This window comes from Mesoplodon bidens (genome assembly GCF_964165515.1).
Source record: "Mesoplodon bidens genome assembly, chromosome: 3".
Taxonomy (NCBI): Eukaryota; Metazoa; Chordata; class Mammalia; order Artiodactyla; family Ziphiidae; genus Mesoplodon; species Mesoplodon bidens.
This window is the reverse complement of record NC_138178.1, coordinates 110,970,010-110,991,160: the sequence shown is the minus strand read 5'-3', so window position 1 is coordinate 110,991,160 and position 21,151 is coordinate 110,970,010. Positions and strand designations below refer to the sequence as shown.

Sequence of the window (21,151 nt, the reverse complement as noted above, 5' to 3'; positions counted from 1 at the left end):
CCAGTAACTACTCAGAAATCCCAAGCCCAAGAATGAAAATCAATATATTCCTAAGATCACTGATAAACAGTAAGATTCTGGTCACCCAGGATAATAATTCTTCCCTTCTAAGGAGAAAGCATCTGCATTTTTGACAGTTATAGAAAAGTTCTAGTCACCACCAATCTAATGAACGGTTGGATGACTAAAAAAAGGACCAGCTGGCATTTTCAGATAAAGAAATAGGCCCAGAGACTTCCCTGGTGGCACAATGGTTAAGAATCCACCTGCCTATGCAGGGGACACGGGTTCGAGCCCTGGTCCAGGAAGATCCCACATGCCGCGGAGCAACTAAGCCCGTGCGCCACAACTACTGAGCCTGCGCTCTAGAGCCCGCGAGCCACAACTACTGAGCCCACGTGCCATGACTACTGAAGCCCGTGTGCCTAGAGCCCATGCTCCATAACAAGAGAAGCCACCGCAATGAGAAGCCCATGTGCCGCAACAAAGAGTAGTCCCCGCTCACCACAACTAGAGAAAGCCCATGCGCAGCCAAAAATAAATAAATAAATTTATTAAAAAAAAGAAAAAAGAAAAAAGAAGTAGGCCCAGAGACTTGCCACAGGCCACACAGTAATAAACAGTACAGCTGAAATTTGAAGTTAGATCAAAAATATAGTAAAATGAGCAGCACTGGAACATATATCTCTAAAATATACTCACAATATATATTTTTTCAAATCATAAATTCATATTATTTTTTTAAAGAGTTCACTCTTCTCCTTAGAACTTAGATTTCTTTTTAAAAAATATCTTTTATGTAAGCTGAGAATATTTTTTTTTGTTATTAAAGCAATGAATGGCCTTGAATTTTTGTAAGGAAAAAAAGTCAACCTCTTTCCCCCTCCAGATGTCCTTCTGCTTCCCTATATTTCCAAGAAAGTAAACAGACTCTTACCATAATGCTTTTAAGTCGTTTAACCTCATCTTCCTGTGCTCTGTAAGACTCTAGTTCTTGCTGAACTGATTCTGCAACTTCTGGGAATGGACTGAAACAGTATTGCACAAGAGGAACTATAAGTATGAGATTAGAAGATTGATTTTTGTGTGAATTTTGAAATATATACAATGAGGATTTATTATTATTTCAAATGTACTCATTTAGATTTGAATGTATATTATATATAACACAGGCTGAAAACATTTAGGATAAATACTACTATACATCCTTGTGATATCTATTTACATTGTAAATACTATTTCTTTAAAATGCATATAATACTTATATATATAAACAAATTTAAATTTTATTTCTATTCTTTTCATTAACTGTATCAATTTTCTCTTCACCTATACACTATTAGAAAAAAAAAAGATATTTAAGTGATTGAAAAACAAAGGAAGAGAAACCACAGTATATCAAACATCAATTAAATATTACCAGCCAAATTAACATATAGTGTCAAAGAGTCCATGTAACTACAAAGATGTATTAAAAAATATTACATGCTGTGAAAAAAACTAACTGTGAAAAAAATCTTTTAATTCTGTAAATTCAATATCTAGAACACCACTGGTAAAAATAGAATGTGGGCCCAGTTTTTTTTTTTTTTTTTTTTTTTTTTTTTTGCGGTATGCGGGCCTCTCACTGTTGTGGCCTCTCCCGTTGCGGAGCACAGGCTCCGGATGCGCAGGCTCAGCGGCCATGGCTCACGGGCCCAGCCGCTCCGCGGCATATGGGATCCTCCCGGACCGGGGCACGAACCCGTATCCCCTGCATCGGCAGGCAGACTCTCAACCACTGCGCCACCAGGGAGGCCCAGGCCCAGTTTTTGTTTGTTTTGTTTTTATTAATTTTTACTGGCGTATAGTTGCTTTACAATGTTGTGTTAGTTTCTGCTGCATAACAAAGTGAATCAGCTATACATATACATATATCCCCATATCCCTTCCCTCTTGCATCTCCCTCCCACCCTCCCTATCCCACCCCTCTAGGTGGTCACAAAGCACCGAGCTGATCGCCCTGTGCTATAACATGAGTATTTTTCATCTACAGCCTTAGGGGAGGCCAGAAGCTTTTTCTTCTTTAAGAAAGAAATGGTCACGTCCCCCTTCCTCCACGCTGATACTTGGTAACACTTCACTAATGATCAGCACAGAAATGACAAAAGCTCCTGAAAGGATTTTGAGAAACACAGTCCAGTTTTACATGACAACTGCAGGCCCTAACGGAGGTCCAGCAGAGTCTATGTTGTCAGAAAACAGCAGTGAGCAGGTAAAATGTGCTGGTTGAACTAAATGATCCTTAAAATCTCTAGTGTCTTTAGGTCTCAGGGCTAACAGACGATAATAACTGCTTGTATTTATTGAGTGCTGACTGTATGACAAACACTATGCTAAGAATGTCTCTATTGTCTCATTTAATTCTGACCACAGTCTTGGTGAGGTACATATACACTACTGACAGCTAAGACCAGGGACTTTAGAATCTGCCAGAACTGGTTTTTATACCTGGTTTTACCAATGAAAGCTGGATGATTTGGGGCAAGTTACTTTATATTATGTCAATCTTCACAACAACCTTCTGAAATAGGACAATAGGTAGAAGTATCATCCCACATTTTACTGATGAGGAAAATGAAGCTCAGAGAGATTTAAGTAGCTTGTTTAACTCTATGCTGTCTCCCAGCATCTGTGCCCACATTGTTATTGTAGCATGACATTCAGAGTGAGGGCTATTCCTACCTAACAAACAAAAAATTAAAGTTCTTACTATTCAACTGACCTCTTAAGTTGTTCCTAAACATATAGTCTAAAGAAAATATTCAAAATTTCCATATATGAATAAAGAAATTGTTTTCGTAAGCTTTTGTTTTTCTATTAGGGAATGTGAACTTTAAAATTAACTTTAAAATATCCTGCATCCTCTATAAATAATGTAAATTCTTATACTTTACCATTCTAAAAGGAAATGTAAACTATATATAGGATTCCAAAGAGAAGAAAATAATTTAAAATAAATTATAACAGTACCCCAAATTGCATTAGTCAGAGAGAGAAAGATAGTGACTTTTCATTGCAGAGAAACTAAAATTCTTTGTTATAGCAATGTGATTTTCCAGTGTTTTAAAAAAAAGTTATAAATAAAAAAAGATAAAACATACAAAAAACCAATTGTATTGAACCAAGTCTATATCCTACTTCTCTTTAAACATAAATTAGACCAAAAAGAACAGCCATACCAGGGAGATATACATATATATATATATATAGACAGATAGATACAGTAACAGTTGAAATAGTCCAGATTATAATAAATAACATTGTATTTCTATAATTGTTGATGAGCAACATTCTTCTTCTCTCAGAGGAATGATTTTTTTGTTTGTTTTTTAGAATGATTCCTCTATCCATAATGACCACTAGACAACTTTTATAGCAGTTACTAAGCTCATGAAGTACCTCAACTTTAAGGGGTCATAGCAACACATGGGATCTGAATATCTACCTATAATAAATCACATGGCAAATTGTTAAAATTTTTTCACCTATTATTTCTAAGGTACTTTGAATAAATCTTGTTTTCAGGGTTAGGTATTTTCTCCACAGATATCTAAAATTGGGTTTGTATGAAGGCAAACATGGAACAAAAAAGGAAAATCACACCTTGATGTTTTCCTATCACAAAAACCGATTTTAATGAAAGGTAGAAATGGTGCTGCAGAGGGTCAATGGGGATAGAAATGAAATTCAGAAAGACTATCTGTAAAATCTATAAAATCATATGGTGTGAACTTATTGAAAAGGGAAGTGGCCCCCACAAAACAACTAACAAAAACAACATAAGAACTAGGAAATTAAGCAATAAAGTCAGAGCTCCATAGACTATTTAATTATAGTTCTTATTCATGGTGTAGATGAACCACTGTGACCTGTTTTGATTTTTTTTTATAAACCCATTAAGTCATATGACATCTGCATATCTTTCTAGGGGGGGGGTGAATCTTTTACTTATTGTTTTTCTTATTTACCTTCCTTTATGTTTCTGCCAAAATTTATCAACTGGAGTTAAATCATAAGACTTCTTGTTTTTTCTCTTTGGTCTAGCACCAGCTGGGGAATTCTCCACTCCTGAAGACTCTTCCAAATTAACTCTGTTCAAGTGGAAATCCTAGGAAAAAGTAATTCTGTTTTAAATAACAGTTTTTTGAATTTAAGAACATTGCCTACAATAAGAAAAATAACACAGATTCTTACTGCCTTTTCTACTATTTCCAAGGACAAAATACAGATCTGAAAATAAAAGACCTTCTTCCAATGTTTTGTTACATAAAGGTACCTTTAATTGTTTATGTATTTCAATTTAGTAGTAGATGCATATGATTACAATTTCAAAAAACACATAAAACTGTGTTAAGGTTCTTGTGTATCCTTCTAGAAAAATATTTTTGTATATGTCAGCAAACATATCCTTTAAATTTTAAAGAATGGGATTACATTATACATACTTTGTACTTTACTCATTTAATAATGTATCAATATTTTGAGCTCTTCCTGTATTTGAATATGCATATCTACCTCATTTTTATCACGTCTACATAGTAGACAAATATTTGGCTACATTTATTTGACCACGTCTCTTGATGCTTAATTGTTTCCAGTAACAAACATAACCTTAAATGTAATTTTTAAACTCTTAGAGAGTCTTAACAGTCTGACCTGTTACTTGATGGATTTAAACAAAAAATTACAACAGAAGCTACAATAATAATAGCACTCCCTTTCACATAAATGCTAAGAGCCAGTCATACTAATAGTTGCTAAGCTTTTCTGCGTAGACATAATTTTACTCACGTGATGCTTGATTTTTTTTTGTCCTTTCTCAAAAAACAAACTTACAAAAAAACAAAACAAAAGTGAGCTATCTTTTCTATTCTTTCTCCCTCCTTCTTGCATTAGACTTGTGGGTTCCTTTATGCAATAGCAGTATTTTATAGTTCAACTCTACTCTGAAGAATAGTGAGCTAGAGATAAAATACGGATATCGATAAGCAAAAGAAATTACATGGAGAAATTATCTAGCATGACTGTGATACAATCATCTTTGTTCTAAGACATAAGTTCTTAATGATTAAAATTCTAGGTCTTAGCAAATTAAATGTACTGAATATAATTTAATTTCCTCTTGACAGGAAAAGGTCATTAATTCTGAGATTGGATCCTTAGACCATACCCTGTAACTTTCTCAAATAAATCCTTTACAATAGCTTACTTCCTTGTCATTTTCCCCTATGACATAAAAAAAAGAGTGCAAAATATATAGACGTCTAACTGCCAGTAGAGTAACAAGCCTCTTGACAAAGAAGAGTATACTATATTGTATTTCAACCTGTTAGTATTATGTCTTTCCTATGGGCTCCTTATATTATCATAGGATAAACATAACATAATATAACCCTATTTAATCCCTTTTCCCATCCCATACCTTAACCTCACCTTGGCACAGCAAATCATCCATATAGGAAGAAAGTACAAGAAATAGGTGTTAACAGCTACATCTGAGAAGAACCTTTGTTTTTAAAAGTTATCTAACAAAGCAAAGATACTGAAGAAAAGAAACATTTTAAAATAGTTAAGCTTTATTAACTAGAATTTCTAGTGAAGTACTATTTCCGTGGTGATGACACACAGATCATTCAAAACACAAGTAACTTGTTAGCAAAATTACTGCTGTAAAAATATGACAGCATATTATTACTTAAGTATTGATGGAATATTTAAAACAAAATGATAAATCAAAGATGTTAAGAGTTTTGAGAAATAACATAATAGCAGCAAGAAACACTCCCCTTGTTTGCACTAATAGCCAGGCAAATAAGGAAAAGTAATTTCAGTCTTGAAAATTGGGAAATCAGAACATTCTGTGCTGTACTCAATCATGTTAAAGGAACTGAAGACATGGGTATAGAAGACAACAGAATTAGTTTTCACATGGTAAAGTCTAATCTCTTTCCCCTGATATTCACACTTTCCTGACTTAGAAAACTGGACAAGGGTGTGCCAAATCACCAGATATAAGTAAATCCCACTGGGAAAACATGGGTAAGTCTTCAGCAGTCTTGTTTTCCTTTCATGAGTTTAAAGCAGACCAGGAGAGGCAGACAGAGCTAATATTAACAAAGTTACATTTGGGTAATATAGGTTAACACCTATTTATGCAGAGCTAAGATTTATATTCACATGAGAAAAAAAGCCAAGCAAAGTAAAAGTAACTTTTATTTTGGCAAGGAATTGCGCCAAATCTAATTAAGTCTCTAGATCTATCAGTTTACAGGAAATACTGGAAAAAGAGAAATAATGTCAAATTGTACCCCACAAAGGTACAATCAACCAAATGCAGAAATGTCATATATCTTTAAGAAAAGGAGTGCTTCTAAAATGTTTTTCTAATAACCTTTTAAAAGTATATATTAACTTGGAAATGACTTCCTTTTCTCTTCTTGAGTGGCAAGAACAAAATAAACTTTACTAAAGTCCTTATGTAATTAGTACAAATTCTGATTTAATATTTTAAATAATGAGAGTCAGTAGCAGAGGGCCAAAGGCACAAACAAGGGCACCTAAGATTCAAAAAAAACAAGGCCAACTAAAGGACAAGACACGGCAATGAAATAATGTCCACCCTTTGCCTAAAATTACTCATTGCAGTTGAACAATCAAATCCACAGCCCCTGCAACCAAGACACGACAAAAAGGAATCATGACTTTCTAATTACTAATTTTGCTTCTTATATCCTGAGAAAAGGAAAGGGACAGTGCAAAGTTTTTCATCAGAAGAGTGTATCTCCCATGTTAAAGGACAACAATCACCTTTCGGACACACAGAGAGGCTGTGTGAATTTTCACAGCAGTTTCCAGGGCCTGATATATAAATATTATCAATGTTCTGGATTTTCAGGCAAAGATATTTAATATTAAAAGCAAGCTCCAATTTCAAGTTAAACTTGAAACTCCCATCTACAACTTTTACTCCATCTTGTGGAGGTGGAGGGTATAACTATTAAGAATTTTGAAAGCTTGGAAGAAACCTCAAAAGCTGCAGTTTTAACAATCAACAAAAAATGGCTTGCTTACAATTGGTTATGATATCTCAGTTGTAGTTTTTTCACATCTAGAAAGTGTATTAAAATTAATGAACAGGATTAACTCAATATAAGCTGTATAGGTTGTTATAACCAATTTTCTCAGAGACTATTTTCACAAGACCTAAATATTTTAATAATAATGTTACTGAGAAAAGACGGCTTAAAGGGTAATATGGAATCTGAGAACCTCGCCTAAGAAAGAAAGTTAACTAGAGATGTGCATTGCTCTATTATTTATAACAAAAAGTAAAAACAACAATGACCCAAATGTCCACAGGAATCCACTAATGTAACCTCCACGCAAGCAGGGATCACGTCTCCTTTGTTTACCTTGTATCCCAGTGACCAGCAGTGTCTGGTACAGAGGAGGCACTTAATAAATATTTGTTGAATTGAATTCCTTGGAAACACATGGTTTCCAACTTTTTATTCTGTGAAGAAGATTAGAACAAAGCCCCCCAAACCCCTACCATATACTTTTACTGTCTTGTATTTTTAAAATAATATTTTAACTTCAAATAGTAGAAAATAAAAATTAGTATATCTCACAAGGATACAAGGTCAGTTGTAAAAACTAATTTCATATTCCTTATTATTCTCATTTCACTCTGCAATAGTAAACCCCTCAAAATCAGTATTAGCCTTGTCTAGTTTTGGGGAACGTCTGCCATAACCTGTGTCTCCCAATTTCTCTTCTGACAATGGGGACTCAGCATATTCCTTTACACTGCAATTACCTGTACACACATCTTATCGCCTGCACTCAAAGCATCATGTACTTTAATTTCCTCCAGGAACTCTTCAAGTTTAGGAATTAGAAAGGATCCCGGTATCTTGATGCGCTATATGGCCTCCACACACCACTGGCAGAAGTGGTGACCCCTGATCTGTATGCTCTAAGACCCTTGCTCCCACCCAACAGGCAGGGCCCCACCAACCAAATCTAATTTGAGACTATCAAAACTATCTCATCATGCCACTCCTTTTCAGATTCCATCTCTCATTCTTACTGGATTCCTGAAAACATTCTGTCTACCCTCTGGAACTCGTACTCAGTCATCAGCAAAATCTCCTATTCTGAACATCTACTCTCAACTTCCACTGAACACTTTCTTGCTCTAGTTGAACACCAACTGGCTATCCCCTGTAGCCTTCTCAGACCACAACCTTTTTTTTTTTTAACTTGTCACACATCTCAAACCACTGGACCCAGGATTGGGCTAGGTGTCTTCCTTGTTACTCCCAGACTCTTCACTTGTCCTCTTCCCTAAAACAACTCCAGCTTTGAAACTCCCATCATCAGCCTATAACCGTAATTCTTAATCAGAGACAATTTTACCCCTCTCCACCCCATGGGAATAGTTGACAATGAAGACATTTTGGTTGTCCAGAAATAAGGGTTGCTACTGGTATCTAGAGAGTAGAGGTCAGGGATGCTGCTAAACATCCTACAATACACAGGACAGCCCCCTACAGCAAAGAATTATCAGGCCCAAAATGTCAATAATGCCAAGGTTGAGAAATCCTGGTTTGTAGTCATCCTGGTCACTAATGCCTCATACAGCCCTGCAGGACACTCTTATCTCCACAACCAACTCTTCTCTTTCGATCATTCCCCAATAGGGGAATGCTACACATTCTCTCATTTAAAAATCTTTTTTTGACTTCACGTCCCCTTCCAGCAGTCACCCCTTTTCTCAGCTCTCCTATACAGCAAAACTCTTTCAAGGTTTGCCTATATTCTCTCACCTATGCCTCTTCTTCCAATCTCTCTTACACGCACTTCAGTGTTTAATCCCTACACTACAGAAGCCACTTTTTTTTTAACATCTTTATTAGAGTACAATTGCTTTACAATGGTGTGTCAGTTTCTGCTTTATAACAAAGTGAATCAATTATACATATACATATGCCCCCGTATCTCTTCTCTCTTGCATCTCCCTCCCTCCCACTCTCCCTATCCCACCCCTCTAGGTGGTCACAAAGCAGCGAGCTGATCTCCCTGTGCTATACGGCTGCTTCCCACTAGCTATCTATTTTACGTTTGGTAGTGTATATATGTCCATGCCACTGTCTCACTTTGTACCAGCTTACCCTTCCCCCTCCCCATATCTTCAAGTCCATTCTCTAGTAGGTCAGCATCTTTATTCCCATCTTGCCCCTAGGTTCTTCTGACCATATTCTTTTTCTTTTTCTTTTTTTTTTTTAGATTCCATATATATGTGCTAGTGTATGGTATTTGTTTTTCTTTTTCTGACTTACTTCACTCTGTATAACAGTCTCTAGGTCCATCCACCTTACTACAAATTACTCAGTTTCGTTCCTTTTAATGGCTGAGTAATATTCCGTTGTGTATATGTGCCACATCTTCTTTATCCATTCATCTGTTGATGGACACTTAGGTTGTTTCCATGTCTTAGCTATGCTAAAAAGAGATGCAATGAACATTTTGGTACATGACTCTTTTATTTATTTATTTATTTTCAAACATCTTTATTAGAGTATAATTGCTTTACAATGGTGTGTCAGTTTCTGCTTTATAACAAAGTGAATCACTTATACATATACATATGTCCCCATATCTCTTCCCTCTTCCATCTCCCTCCCTCCCACCCTCCCTAACCCACCCCTCTAGGTGGTCACAAAGCACCGAGCTGATCTCCCTGTGCTATGCGGCTGCTTCCCTGTAGCTATCTATTTTATGTTTCATAGTGTATATATGTCCATGCCACTCTGTCACTTTGTCACAGCTTACCCTTCCCTTTCCCCATATCCTCAAGTCCATTCTCTAGTAGGTCTGTGTCTTTATTCCCATCTTGCCCCTAGGTTCATCTGACCCTTTTTTTTTTTAGATTCCATATATATATATGTGTTAGCATATGGTATTTGTTTTTCTCTGTCTGACTTAATTCACTCTGTATGACAGTCTCTAGGTCCATCCACCTCAATACAAATAACTCAGTTTCGTTCCTTTTTATGGCTGAGTAATATTCCACTGTATGTATGTGCCACATCTTCTTTATCCATTCATCTGCTGATGGACACTTAGGCTGCTTCCATGTCCTGGCTATTGTAATAGAGCTGCAATGAACATTTTGTTACATGACTCTTTCTGAATTATGGTTTTCTCAGGGTATACGCCCAGTAGTGGGATTGCTGGGTCATATGGTAGTTCTATTTTTAGTTTTTTAAGGAACCTCCAACTGTTCTCCATAGTGGCTGTATCAATTTACATTCCCACCAAGAGTGCAAGAGGGTTCCCTTTTCTCCACACCCTCTACAGCATTTATTGTTTGTAGATTTTTTCATGATGGCCATTCTGACCAGTGTGAGATGATATCTCATTGTAGTTTTGATTTGCATTTCTCTAATGATTAATGATGTTGAGCATTCTTTCATGAGTTTGCTGGCAATCTGTATATCTTCTTTGGAGAAATGTCTATTTAGGTCTTCTGCCCATTTTTGGATTGGGGTGTTTGTTTTTATAATATTGAGCTGCATGAGTTGCTTGTATGTTTTGGAGATTAATCCTTTGTCAGTTGCTTCATTTGCAAATATTTTCTCCTATTCTGAGGGCTGTCATTTCGTCTTGTTTATGGTTTCCTTTGCTGTGCAAAAGCTTTTAATCTTCATTAGGTCCCATTTGTTTATTTTTGTTTTTATTTCCATTTCTCTAGGAGGCGGGTCAAAAAGGATCTTCCTGTGATTTATGTCATAGAGTGTTCTACCTATGTTTTTCTCTAAGAGTTTGATGGTGCCTGGCCTTACATTTAGGTCTTTAATCCATTTTGAGTTTATTTTTGTGTATGGTGTTAGGGAGTGTTCCAATTTCATTCTTTTACATGTAGCTGTCCAGTTTTCCCAGCACCACTTATTGAGGAGGCTGTCTTTTCTCCACTGTATATTCTTGCCTCCTTTATCAAAGATAAGGTGACCATATATGCATGGGTTTATCTCTGGGCTTTCTATCCTGTTCCATTGATCTATATGTCTGTTTTTGTGCCAGTACCATACTGTCTTGATTACTGTAGCTTTGTAGTATAATCTGAAGTCAGGGAGCCTGATTCCTCCAGCTCCATTTTTCTTTCTCAAGATTGCTTTGGCTATTTGGGGTCTTTCGTGTTTCCATACAAATTGTGAAATGTTTTGTTCTAGTTCTGTGAAAAATGTCAGTTTCACAGGACTGCACTGAATCTGTAGATTGTTTTGGGTAGTAGAGTCATTTTCACAATGTTGATTCTTCCAATCCAAGAACATGGTATATCTCTCCATCTGTTTGTATCATCTTTAATTTCTTTCATCAGTGTCTTATAATTTTCTGCATACAGGTCTTTTGTCTCCTTAGGTGGGTTTATTCCTAGATATTTTATTCTTTTTGTTGCAATGGTAAATGGGAGTGTTTTCTTAATTTCACTTTCAGATTTTTCATCATTAGTGTATAGGAATGCCAGAGATTTCTATGCATTAATTTTGTATCCTGCTACTTTACCAAATTCATTGATTAGCTCTAGCAGTTTTCTGGTAGCATCTTTAGGATTCTCTCTGTATAGTATCATGTCATCTGCAAACAGTGACAGCTTTACTTCTTCTTTTCCGATTTGGATTCCTTTTATTTCTTTTTCTTCTCTGATTGCTATGGCTAAAACTTCCAAAACTATGTTGAATAAGAGTGGTGAGAGTGGGCAACCCTGGCTTCTTCCTCATCTTAGTGGAAATGGTTTCAGTTTTTCACCATTGAGGATGATGTTGGCTGTGGGTTTGTCATATATGGCCTTTATTATGTTGAGGAAAGTTCCCTCTATGCCTACTTTCTGGAGGGTTTTTATCATAAGTAGGTGCTGAATTTTGTCGAAAGCATTCTCTGCATCTATTGAGATGATCATATGGTTTTTCTCCTTCAATTTGTTAATATGGTGTATCACGTTGATTGATCTGCATATATTGAAGAATCCTTGCATTCCTGGGATAAACCCCACTTGATCATGGTGTATGATCCTTTTAATGTGCTGTTGGATTCTGTTTACTAGTATTTCGCTGAGGATTTTTGGATCTATGTTCATCAATGATATTGGCCTGTAGTTTTCTTTCTTTGTGACATCTTTGTCTGGTTTTGGTATCAGAGTGATCAGAAGCCACTCTTACCATATTCACTAATAACCCTGACACTGCCACATGCAATGGTGACTTCTTAGGCCTCAGCATTTGTACAAGTTAATTCCTGCCTCCTGTTTGAAACATTTAATTCACTGGCTTCTAAGACAACACAGACCTAGTTCTCATACCTCACTGGCTGCTACTTCCTATATTATATTGTTCATTCCTATTCACCACCCCAATATCTAAATGGTGAAATGCCTCAGAGATCAGTTCTCAGACCTCTTCTCTCTTCTATCTATACTCACTCCCTTGGTGATCTCATCTTACCTCTTGGCTTTAAATACCATCTATATATGAACTACTTCTAAATTTATTTCTCTAGACTAGATGTTTCTCCTTAACTCCAGGCTCATATATCTAACTATGTAATGATATCTACACTTGAATATCTTAATGGGCATCTCATATTTAACATGTCCAAAACTCAACCTCTGGTCTTCCTCTGAAAACTGCTTCTCCCACGTCTTTCCCATCTCAATAAAGAACATCCGTCCATTTGCAAAGGCCAAAACTTTGGAGTCATCTTTGGCTCCTCTCTCTTACATCTCACATCTAATTCATCGGTCAATCCTATACCCTACATTCAATAGATTATCACAACCCTCACCATTTCCATCCTGGTGTAAAACACCATTATCTCTTGCTAAGATAACTGCAACTCCTAACTGGTCTCCTTGACTCTTCCTATGCCCCCAAAGAGTCTTTTTCAATATAGTAGCTAGGATGATACTCTTAAAATGTGTATCAGATGTCACTCCTTTACTCAAAACTATGTGAGGCTCTCTGCTTCCCTCAAATTCAAAATCAATATCCTTACAGTGGCCTTTAATGTCCTATGCTACATTGCATCCCGTGTTCTATTTAACTTCACCTCCTGCTACTTTTCCCTGCCTTACTTGCTCTGGCCACTTTGGCTGCCTTGCCATCTTTTAAACATATCAGGCATCCTTCTGCCTGGAATGCTATTCTCCCAAATAGCTACATAATTCACTACCTTCTCTCCATTAGATCTTTCCTCAAATGTCTCTTTTTCAGTGAGGTCTTCCCTATTTTAAAACTGCAATCCTGTTCACCATTACTTACTTTACTTTTCTCCAGAGTACTTTTCACTTTATGAAATATTACGTGTTTTATTTTATTTATTGCCTGTCTCTCCTACTAGAATGTAAGATACAGGAAGAAAGGAGTATTTTCATTTGCTTTATTTATTGCTAAAACCAGGGTCTAGAATGTTCTGTCAAAGAGTAGGCACTCCAATAGTGGTTCTTCAGCCTCTTATTGACCTATGAAAACTACTTTCCATGTTCTGTTACTTAGGGTTGGATCCAGTGTCCCTCTGACTCTTCTCACTCTCTCTACTGAATCAGAGTTGACTACTATCATTGACACTTATCCTCGAGTCCAGAATCACAGAGGACTCTAGGATAGAGAAGTGTGCAGAACTGCCAATTTCCATCAGTAATCCTAAAATCTGATTTATTAAAAGAAATACTTTACAGTTAGAGTCTGTGTTTTAAAGAAATAAACCATTAAACCAAAACCATCTATTGCATGTCTTTCATTTCCTTTCTGTGTGACATTTCAGGCAATCTTTGCAATAATGATGCTATTATACACTATAATCCCTAGAGGCTTGGGCTAGGATTTAGTAAATTAGAGTGCTGGTCTTGGCAAAGCCAGTAATTTAGGTTCATATCCTTTAACTTCTGTGTCTCAATTTTTCTATCTTACAAATGGGGACTATTCTGGCCCTTTTACATAGTGTCTTATACAGAAATTATATGTATACATCTTTTCTTTCCATTGCCTTTGAAGATTGGGGCTGTTTTTATTTATCTGTGTATATCACATGCTATTTACAATGTTTAGTAGATCAATATATGCATGGATAAAACAGATTTTAGCTTTAAGCATGAAATTACCTTTGTGGAATTACTTCAAAAAACATATGATGTAATATAAATAATACTATTTATTTCTTCCCATAAAATGAGGCTTAACAGATTCCCAGGAAAAAAAGGAAAAATTACATCTTTTCTCCCCAAAGAGAACAAATTTATTTACTTACTCAGCATGAAAAATTAAAAAAAAAAACAGCCACTCATTTTCCTCCATTCTTTTGTTCCACATCATTCCAACAATACCACTGATTTATCCTGTAATTTAAAGACCATAAATTTGGAACTTTAAACCTCAAGGCTTCACTATTCTCCAGCATCCACATCTAGCGATACCAAATTCCATCACCCTTTTTGTTTCTATTTCTCAGCTCCATCCTTCTCATCTGTATTCCTGTAGCCATGATGTTAATTTTAAATTAGGACCATTGAATGTTACTACATTTTAGCAAAAAGTGGTATATTTAGCCTCTTACCAGTACATCATGCACCAAGGCTTGATATGTCCAAGTATGGTGTAAAGGAGTTGCCAAATCTATGTTTCTGTCAACAAGGACTAATAAAGGCCTTTGGAAGCTGTAAATATATTAAAAAAAATTATGTAACTCTTAATACCTGTGTATACATCTACATTCTTCTACTAATTTCAGTATATGTCATTTTCATATGAACAATAAGTATACTAATACTGACATTCCATAATACTTTGCTTTCTAAAAAATTTTCTAGTACAATCAAGTAAAGCAATGCTTTGTACTACCTAGAGCCTGTGTATGATGCTAGATTATAAGTCTTACTTAAGGAACTTTCTTAAAGGAAAAAATCTATACAAATACTACTACAGAATAATTTTTATAGTTATCAAAGTAAGAATAAGTTGCTTTTGCTCAGATTTATATTTTACATTTTTGAATAAAAGGAAAAAAAGAAAACCCGTTGTCAGGTTCAGGGAAAACAATTACAGAGAGTAGGATCTTACAAATTTATACAAATGTTCAATAGCTTCATAAATTACAAATTCCAATTTTTTCCTGAAAACACAAATTCAAAAAAGCAGACTCAAGAGAAGACGCTCACAAAACCCTATCCCATTATAATATATGAAACTAAAACATTATACTACAACAGTAACTAATTATATAATTATTCACTTACCAGACATGTCATATATTGTTTAACTCCATCACTATCATTTAGATATGAAATAAACTACATTTAAAGCAAACTGAGGCACAAAGTCATCTGGTTACCATGTGTCTCCAAAAGGCATAGAGATTTCGTTTTAGAGGCGCTACTGTATCAAGAGTACACGTCAATTTTCAATAGGCATTGCTACCTGATTTTATTTACTATATGTATTTTCTCCTGAAAGACCTCTGACAATTTCAGTAACTCATTATACCCTACTGGGTGTAAGACAGTGAACTCCCAACTGCATTAATTATAAGACTTGGCGATAAAAAGGTAGGAGTGGCACGCTTACCACCACCTACTATCTTTCATTATTCCAGAGCTAGGTGGAGGGCAGGGAGGATAGCCTACGGCAGGGTTTCTTAACTCAGCACTACTGACATTTGTGGCAGGATAATTTCTTATTATGGGGAGTTGTCCTGTGAAGTGTAGGATGTGTAGCAGCATCCCATAATGCACCCCACTAGATTCCAGTAGCAACTACCCAGACGACTGACATGTCTCTAGACATTACTAAATTCTCGTTGAGAATCATTAGCCTACAACTGGATTCAAATACATTTAACAATAAATAGTCTGACAAGGCTGCTGACCCCTAATTCAAATAATTTAGAAATGCATACAACAAACTAAAAGTAAGACAACTATATTATGATTATGTGAATACACTAAAAAAAATTTATCTAAATAAAACAGTGCCTAATTTATATTGGTTTCTAAGGCCTATACAAGAGCACAATAAAAAAGGAACTGTTCAGTAAGGTATGACATAGTGGTTGCTTCTGTTGAAAAAAAAAAAACAGATGAGAATTTGATGTCTCTGCTCTACTTAATAAGAAATATCATTATTTAGAAGAATATTTAGACCAGCGATGAAATTGCAAAACAGTTTAAAGTAATATGGGAGGTGAAACAGTTGAACAAACAATTGAAACACAATGTTAGTATCAACTGCAAATTATAGGAATAGTATATAAAACTGTAAGAGCCATCAAACTGAATTAAAATGAAGTCTATGAAAGGTTACCATAAGAGTATAATTCCTGGAAGGCAGTTATACTGAGTATCAGTTTATTTTCACAGGCTTTATTTATTAATTCACCTAAAACTAGGGATAATAATTAATTCTCCAAAATACTATCTATTCCCCTTGAAATAATTTTCAGCCATTGGTGTGGGTTTCTTTACTTTCTCACCCTAATACTGTCCATTATTTTATTTTATTTTTTTTTTGCGGTACGCGGGCCTCTCACTGTTGTGGCCTCTCCCGGTGCGGAGCATAGGCCCCGGACGCACAGGCTCAGCGGCCATGGCTCACAGGCCCAGCCGCTCTGCGGCATGTGGGATCTTCCCAGACCGGGGCACGAACCCGCGTCCCCTGCATCGGCAGGCGGACTCCCAACCACTGCGCCACCAGGGAAGCCATGTCCATTATTTTTAATAAACAAAAGTTAAATACACTATAATGGACAGTTCAAAAAAATTTTTCTATTCAATAATAATTGAGCAGTCAGTAACTTTGGCATTATCTACTTATACTAGACATGGTAACAAAGACAAAAATACTTTGCCAGTATTTTAATGTAAAAATGGAAACCAGTTAATAGACAGGTAGAAATAGACATAGGCATCACAAGTTATTCAACTTACTTTTTTTCATTACCAAGAGGCTTAATGATAATTAAAAGGAAGTGGGGGCCTCCCTGGTGGCGCAGTGGTTGAGAGTCCGCCTGCCGATGCAGGGGATACGGGTTCGTGCCCCGGTCTGGGAGGATCCCATATGCCGCGGAGCGGCTGGGCCCGTGAGCCATGGCCGCTGGGCCTGCGCATCCGGAGCCTGTGCTCCGCAACGGGAGAGGCCACAACAGTGAGAGGCCCGCATACCGCAAAAAGAAAAAAAAAAAAAAAAAAAAAAAAAAAAAAAAAAAAAGGAAGTGGTTTCTTACTGCAAAAGCTGTATAAACAGAAAAATTTATCCTACAGATGATAAAAATGAAAAACAGAAAATTCTAACAAAAGAAGGTAAATTAAATAAAATATTCCATTTGTATTTTTAAGAACGATTTGAATCAAACCCTGATCTAGACTTTACAGTATAAGGGTATTCTATCAGACAAGGAAAAACAACTCAAAACACTCTACAAATGTTTCATTTTCAAGCATATAAGGTGTATTAACTAACATAATACCTGAACTGGCCAGCTCCAAGTGTGTCACCTGTAAAAAGACTGTTTCTTGCATCTCTCAGATTTTCCCGAAGTTTCTTATCTAGTTTCTGAAAAATGAAATTTTACATTAACTCTTTTTAAAAAAATATTTAATTTTTTTGGAGCATAGTTGATTTACAAGGCTGTGTTAGTTTCAGGTGTACAGCAAAGTGATTCAGTTATACATATACATATATTCATCTTTTTTTAGATTCTTTTCTTATATAGGTTATCACAGAATATTGAGAGGAGTTCCCTGTTCTACATTAACTCTTGAAGAACAGTTTCAGACAACTTTGCATAGGGTAATACACAACGTATTCTTAATTTTGGAACTAAGAAATTTAGAATTCCTTTACAAAACAGCAATTCTCACATTTTAGCTTCTTTACTATTCAGTATTATCCTAACTTGGACTTGAAAAGACCAAGGCTTTTTCTATTGTGACTCAGACCTGATTTCACTAATAATCACTTTTTGTTGACTATTTTTACTTTAGGTATGGGAAACGTTTTGCAGTAGTAACCCACACTCTCTCCCAAAGCATAACTTGCTGCACCGAGGAAGCTATCTCAATAGTGGTGGTTGCAAGTGGTGGTTCTATTTCCAGAATAGAAATGGAATATGTGAAAGAAACTAGCCCTCCATCTGTCAATGACTCATTTGGGCTACTAAAACTCAAAAATGTTAGTGTATCTTCCTCCATCTTTCCATACCATTTACCTTCTTTTCAGTAACTCTGTAATTTCTCTAATATCTTATTTTTTAATCTTTAAAGCAAATTCTTAAATGCTCATTTTACACAGAATGTTCTACTCCAGTATTATGGGAAAGCAAAATACACTTCATCATGTTAAAAATGATTATAATTGTTAACAAATGTTTGCTAAATGAAGTTAAATATTAAATGATTTGGGGAATCAAATAAGTGTAAAATACTACTTAGAGAGACAAAGCTAAATGAGGAATATTTATTTGAGTAAAAAAGAAACAGGGCTGGAATAGCACATTCACATTGGAATAAATCATTTTACTCCATCACATGATCATAATGATTACTTTTTATTTTTGGTGGAATCCCAATGTTATAAAATAAAAATATTTGCCTTTGACACTTAATATATAACCCATAACAACTGTATACATACTTAATATTAACAAAAATACTTGAGGTATTTAGGGAAAACAACTGACACATTCATTATTTATCCCCAATGGATATTTGCATGAACTCACCACTGCTACCATTTCTGCTGCTGTTCCTCTTGAACATCTGATTATAGGGACAGCACCTATTTTAACAACAGATGTTAACAATGATTTCAGCTCTTAATAATTAAAATGGATACTTATAAAATACATCAGCATCAAATAATAACATACAATAGATATAAACAATTTCAGGCTACAAACATAGAAGGATTTATAATCTTGAGAATAAAAGCAAGGTTTCAGAAATAGACCTTACCACTTATAAAGACAACATGAAGGGAGTCAGAAAAACATGATTTTTACATTGTGTGGGTCAATCAGTGTGACCATATTTTTTCAATGGACTGACTAAATCAGCACTTTGACTAATTTAAAAGATAATATCAATAGAAAACACATTCTTTGCATAATGTAAAATGCTCCTAAAAGTTGGCCTCAGTTTATTATCAAATCAACTCATTTTAGACTTCTTAATTTCTATTATTCCAAGTTTTATTGAAGGCTGAAATCCTAAAATGAGAAAAAAAATCAAACTGCACTAAAAATCTCATAAAACAAAGAACATTGTAATACTTATATGCTGAAATTCTTACATTTTAGATTCTATACAAAGCATGCTCAGTCAGTTGTAAAAGTAAAAACGTGAAATATTAGTACGTTTTTTAAAACTTTGTTTTCTTCTGATGGCAAGCTATACATGTCTGTCCTAAGAAAATCCAAATAATATTCGAAATGTACAAAGTTAATCCTCTTGATTCAAGCACCCCAAAATAATCCCCATTAAGAATTAGATATGAATGTTTCCAGGTTATATTCTACATATAGTCTAAATAAGTGTGTGTGTTGGGCTTCCCTGGTGGCGCAGTGGCTGAGAGTCTGCCTGCCAATGCAGGGGACACGGGTTCGTGCCCCGGTCCAGGAAGATCCCACATACCACGGAGCGGCTGGGCCCATGAGCCATGGCTGCTGAGCCTGCGCGTCCGGAGCCTGTGCTCCACAACGGGAGAGGCCACAACAGTGAGAGGCCCGCATACCGCAAAAAAAGAAAAAAGAAAAAAAAAAGTGTGTGTGTGGAGTGCATAAAAAACAAAAATAGGATATTTTGCATACCATCCTTAAATTTGCTTTTTTTCCACTTAATTTATTATTGATATCTTTCTATGTCAGGTTGGCAGTAATTTCAACTTTTCCTTTGAGAAAAATCACTTTCTGATACTCTACATAGTAAAAGTGGCTCTAACACTTCAGTGGTCTGTACACTTCTTTTTCAATCTACCTTAACCTTGAAAATATAGTTATCATCAAGCAAAACTAACCTTAATGTCCACAATAACCCTAGCATTCAGCAAAATTCTGGAGACTGTGTGCAAAAATAGAAAGATTAATTATGTCTGTTTAATGACTAAAAGTGGTATACATGTGTGTTCTTTAACAAACAAAACAAGACCCAACAACAACTCCATTTGAAGGTACTGAGAGCAATCGAAAGCAAGCAGAAAGTGGGGGAGGGTAAAGCTCTTGAAAGAAGAGAAATACTTGAACAGTGAGAGATACTTTTAACCAGCTTTCCTCTTGAGGGTACTTCCCAGTTTTCATGGCACAGAGGAGAAAGAGCTCAAGCAGAAAACAGAAGGCTCACTGAGCTGGGAAATCAAAGCCTGGAGTTCACGGCTGGAAATTAAAGGGGAAAATCCCTGAAAGGAGGGACCCGCAAAATCTGTATGCAAATTCTCCTCAAGCTTTTGTCTATATCCTAAACTGTGCATGTATCTCTCAATTTTCTCATTTGTGAAAAAGAGAGAAATTTTATTAATGTATGTGAGGATCATTTTAACTGAAAAGTTTTCAGTGTCTGCAAAATTAAAATCGCAATTAGAGGATTTCTAAACATATCCATTATTAATAGTAACGAATAAAATCATACATTAGACACTAAACACAACGTAGCTGTAAGTAAATTTAGATACTCCAAAGAAATGTTTAAAATTTTGAGAGTATGTTGGATAAGTGTTTTACGTAAATTTACTGTTTTCTGGAGCCTTGGGAGTTTGCCTTAATACTTACCAGGCATATATCTCTCTAATTAGAAGTGCATTTGAAATTTTTCAAAATGAAATATTAAAAGAAAATTAGCAAGCACATAGGTGAAGCCACCAGCAAACATTCAAACAATATATTAGGAAGTTACAATTACCAAAGACATCTAAGGCGACAACTCAAGAGAGCTGCTAAATGCTAACTTCATCAAATTATTAGAAGAATTGTGGTTTTATATAGTACAGAATGTATATTTTATATCAACTCTGGAGAGAGGGACTGTAGAGATCCAGATAGATAATAAGGGATCATATTGCAGTGTAAC

At 35.6% G+C, this 21,151-nt stretch overlaps 1 protein-coding gene across 1 annotated transcript in view; it reads right to left on the bottom strand.

The window, feature by feature from the left end:
• SCFD1 (sec1 family domain containing 1) overlaps positions 1-21,151 on the bottom strand; it is a 143,715-nt gene that overhangs the window by 81,171 nt on the left and 41,393 nt on the right. The window contains exons 8-12 of the mRNA XM_081227676.1: positions 18,814-18,869; positions 17,560-17,645; positions 14,656-14,755; positions 4,011-4,150; positions 938-1,028 (exon numbers count right to left, since the gene is read on the bottom strand). Coding sequence (XP_081083802.1) covers positions 938-1,028; positions 4,011-4,150; positions 14,656-14,755; positions 17,560-17,645; positions 18,814-18,869 — 473 coding nt within the window. The remainder of the gene's footprint in view (positions 1-937; positions 1,029-4,010; positions 4,151-14,655; positions 14,756-17,559; positions 17,646-18,813; positions 18,870-21,151) is intronic.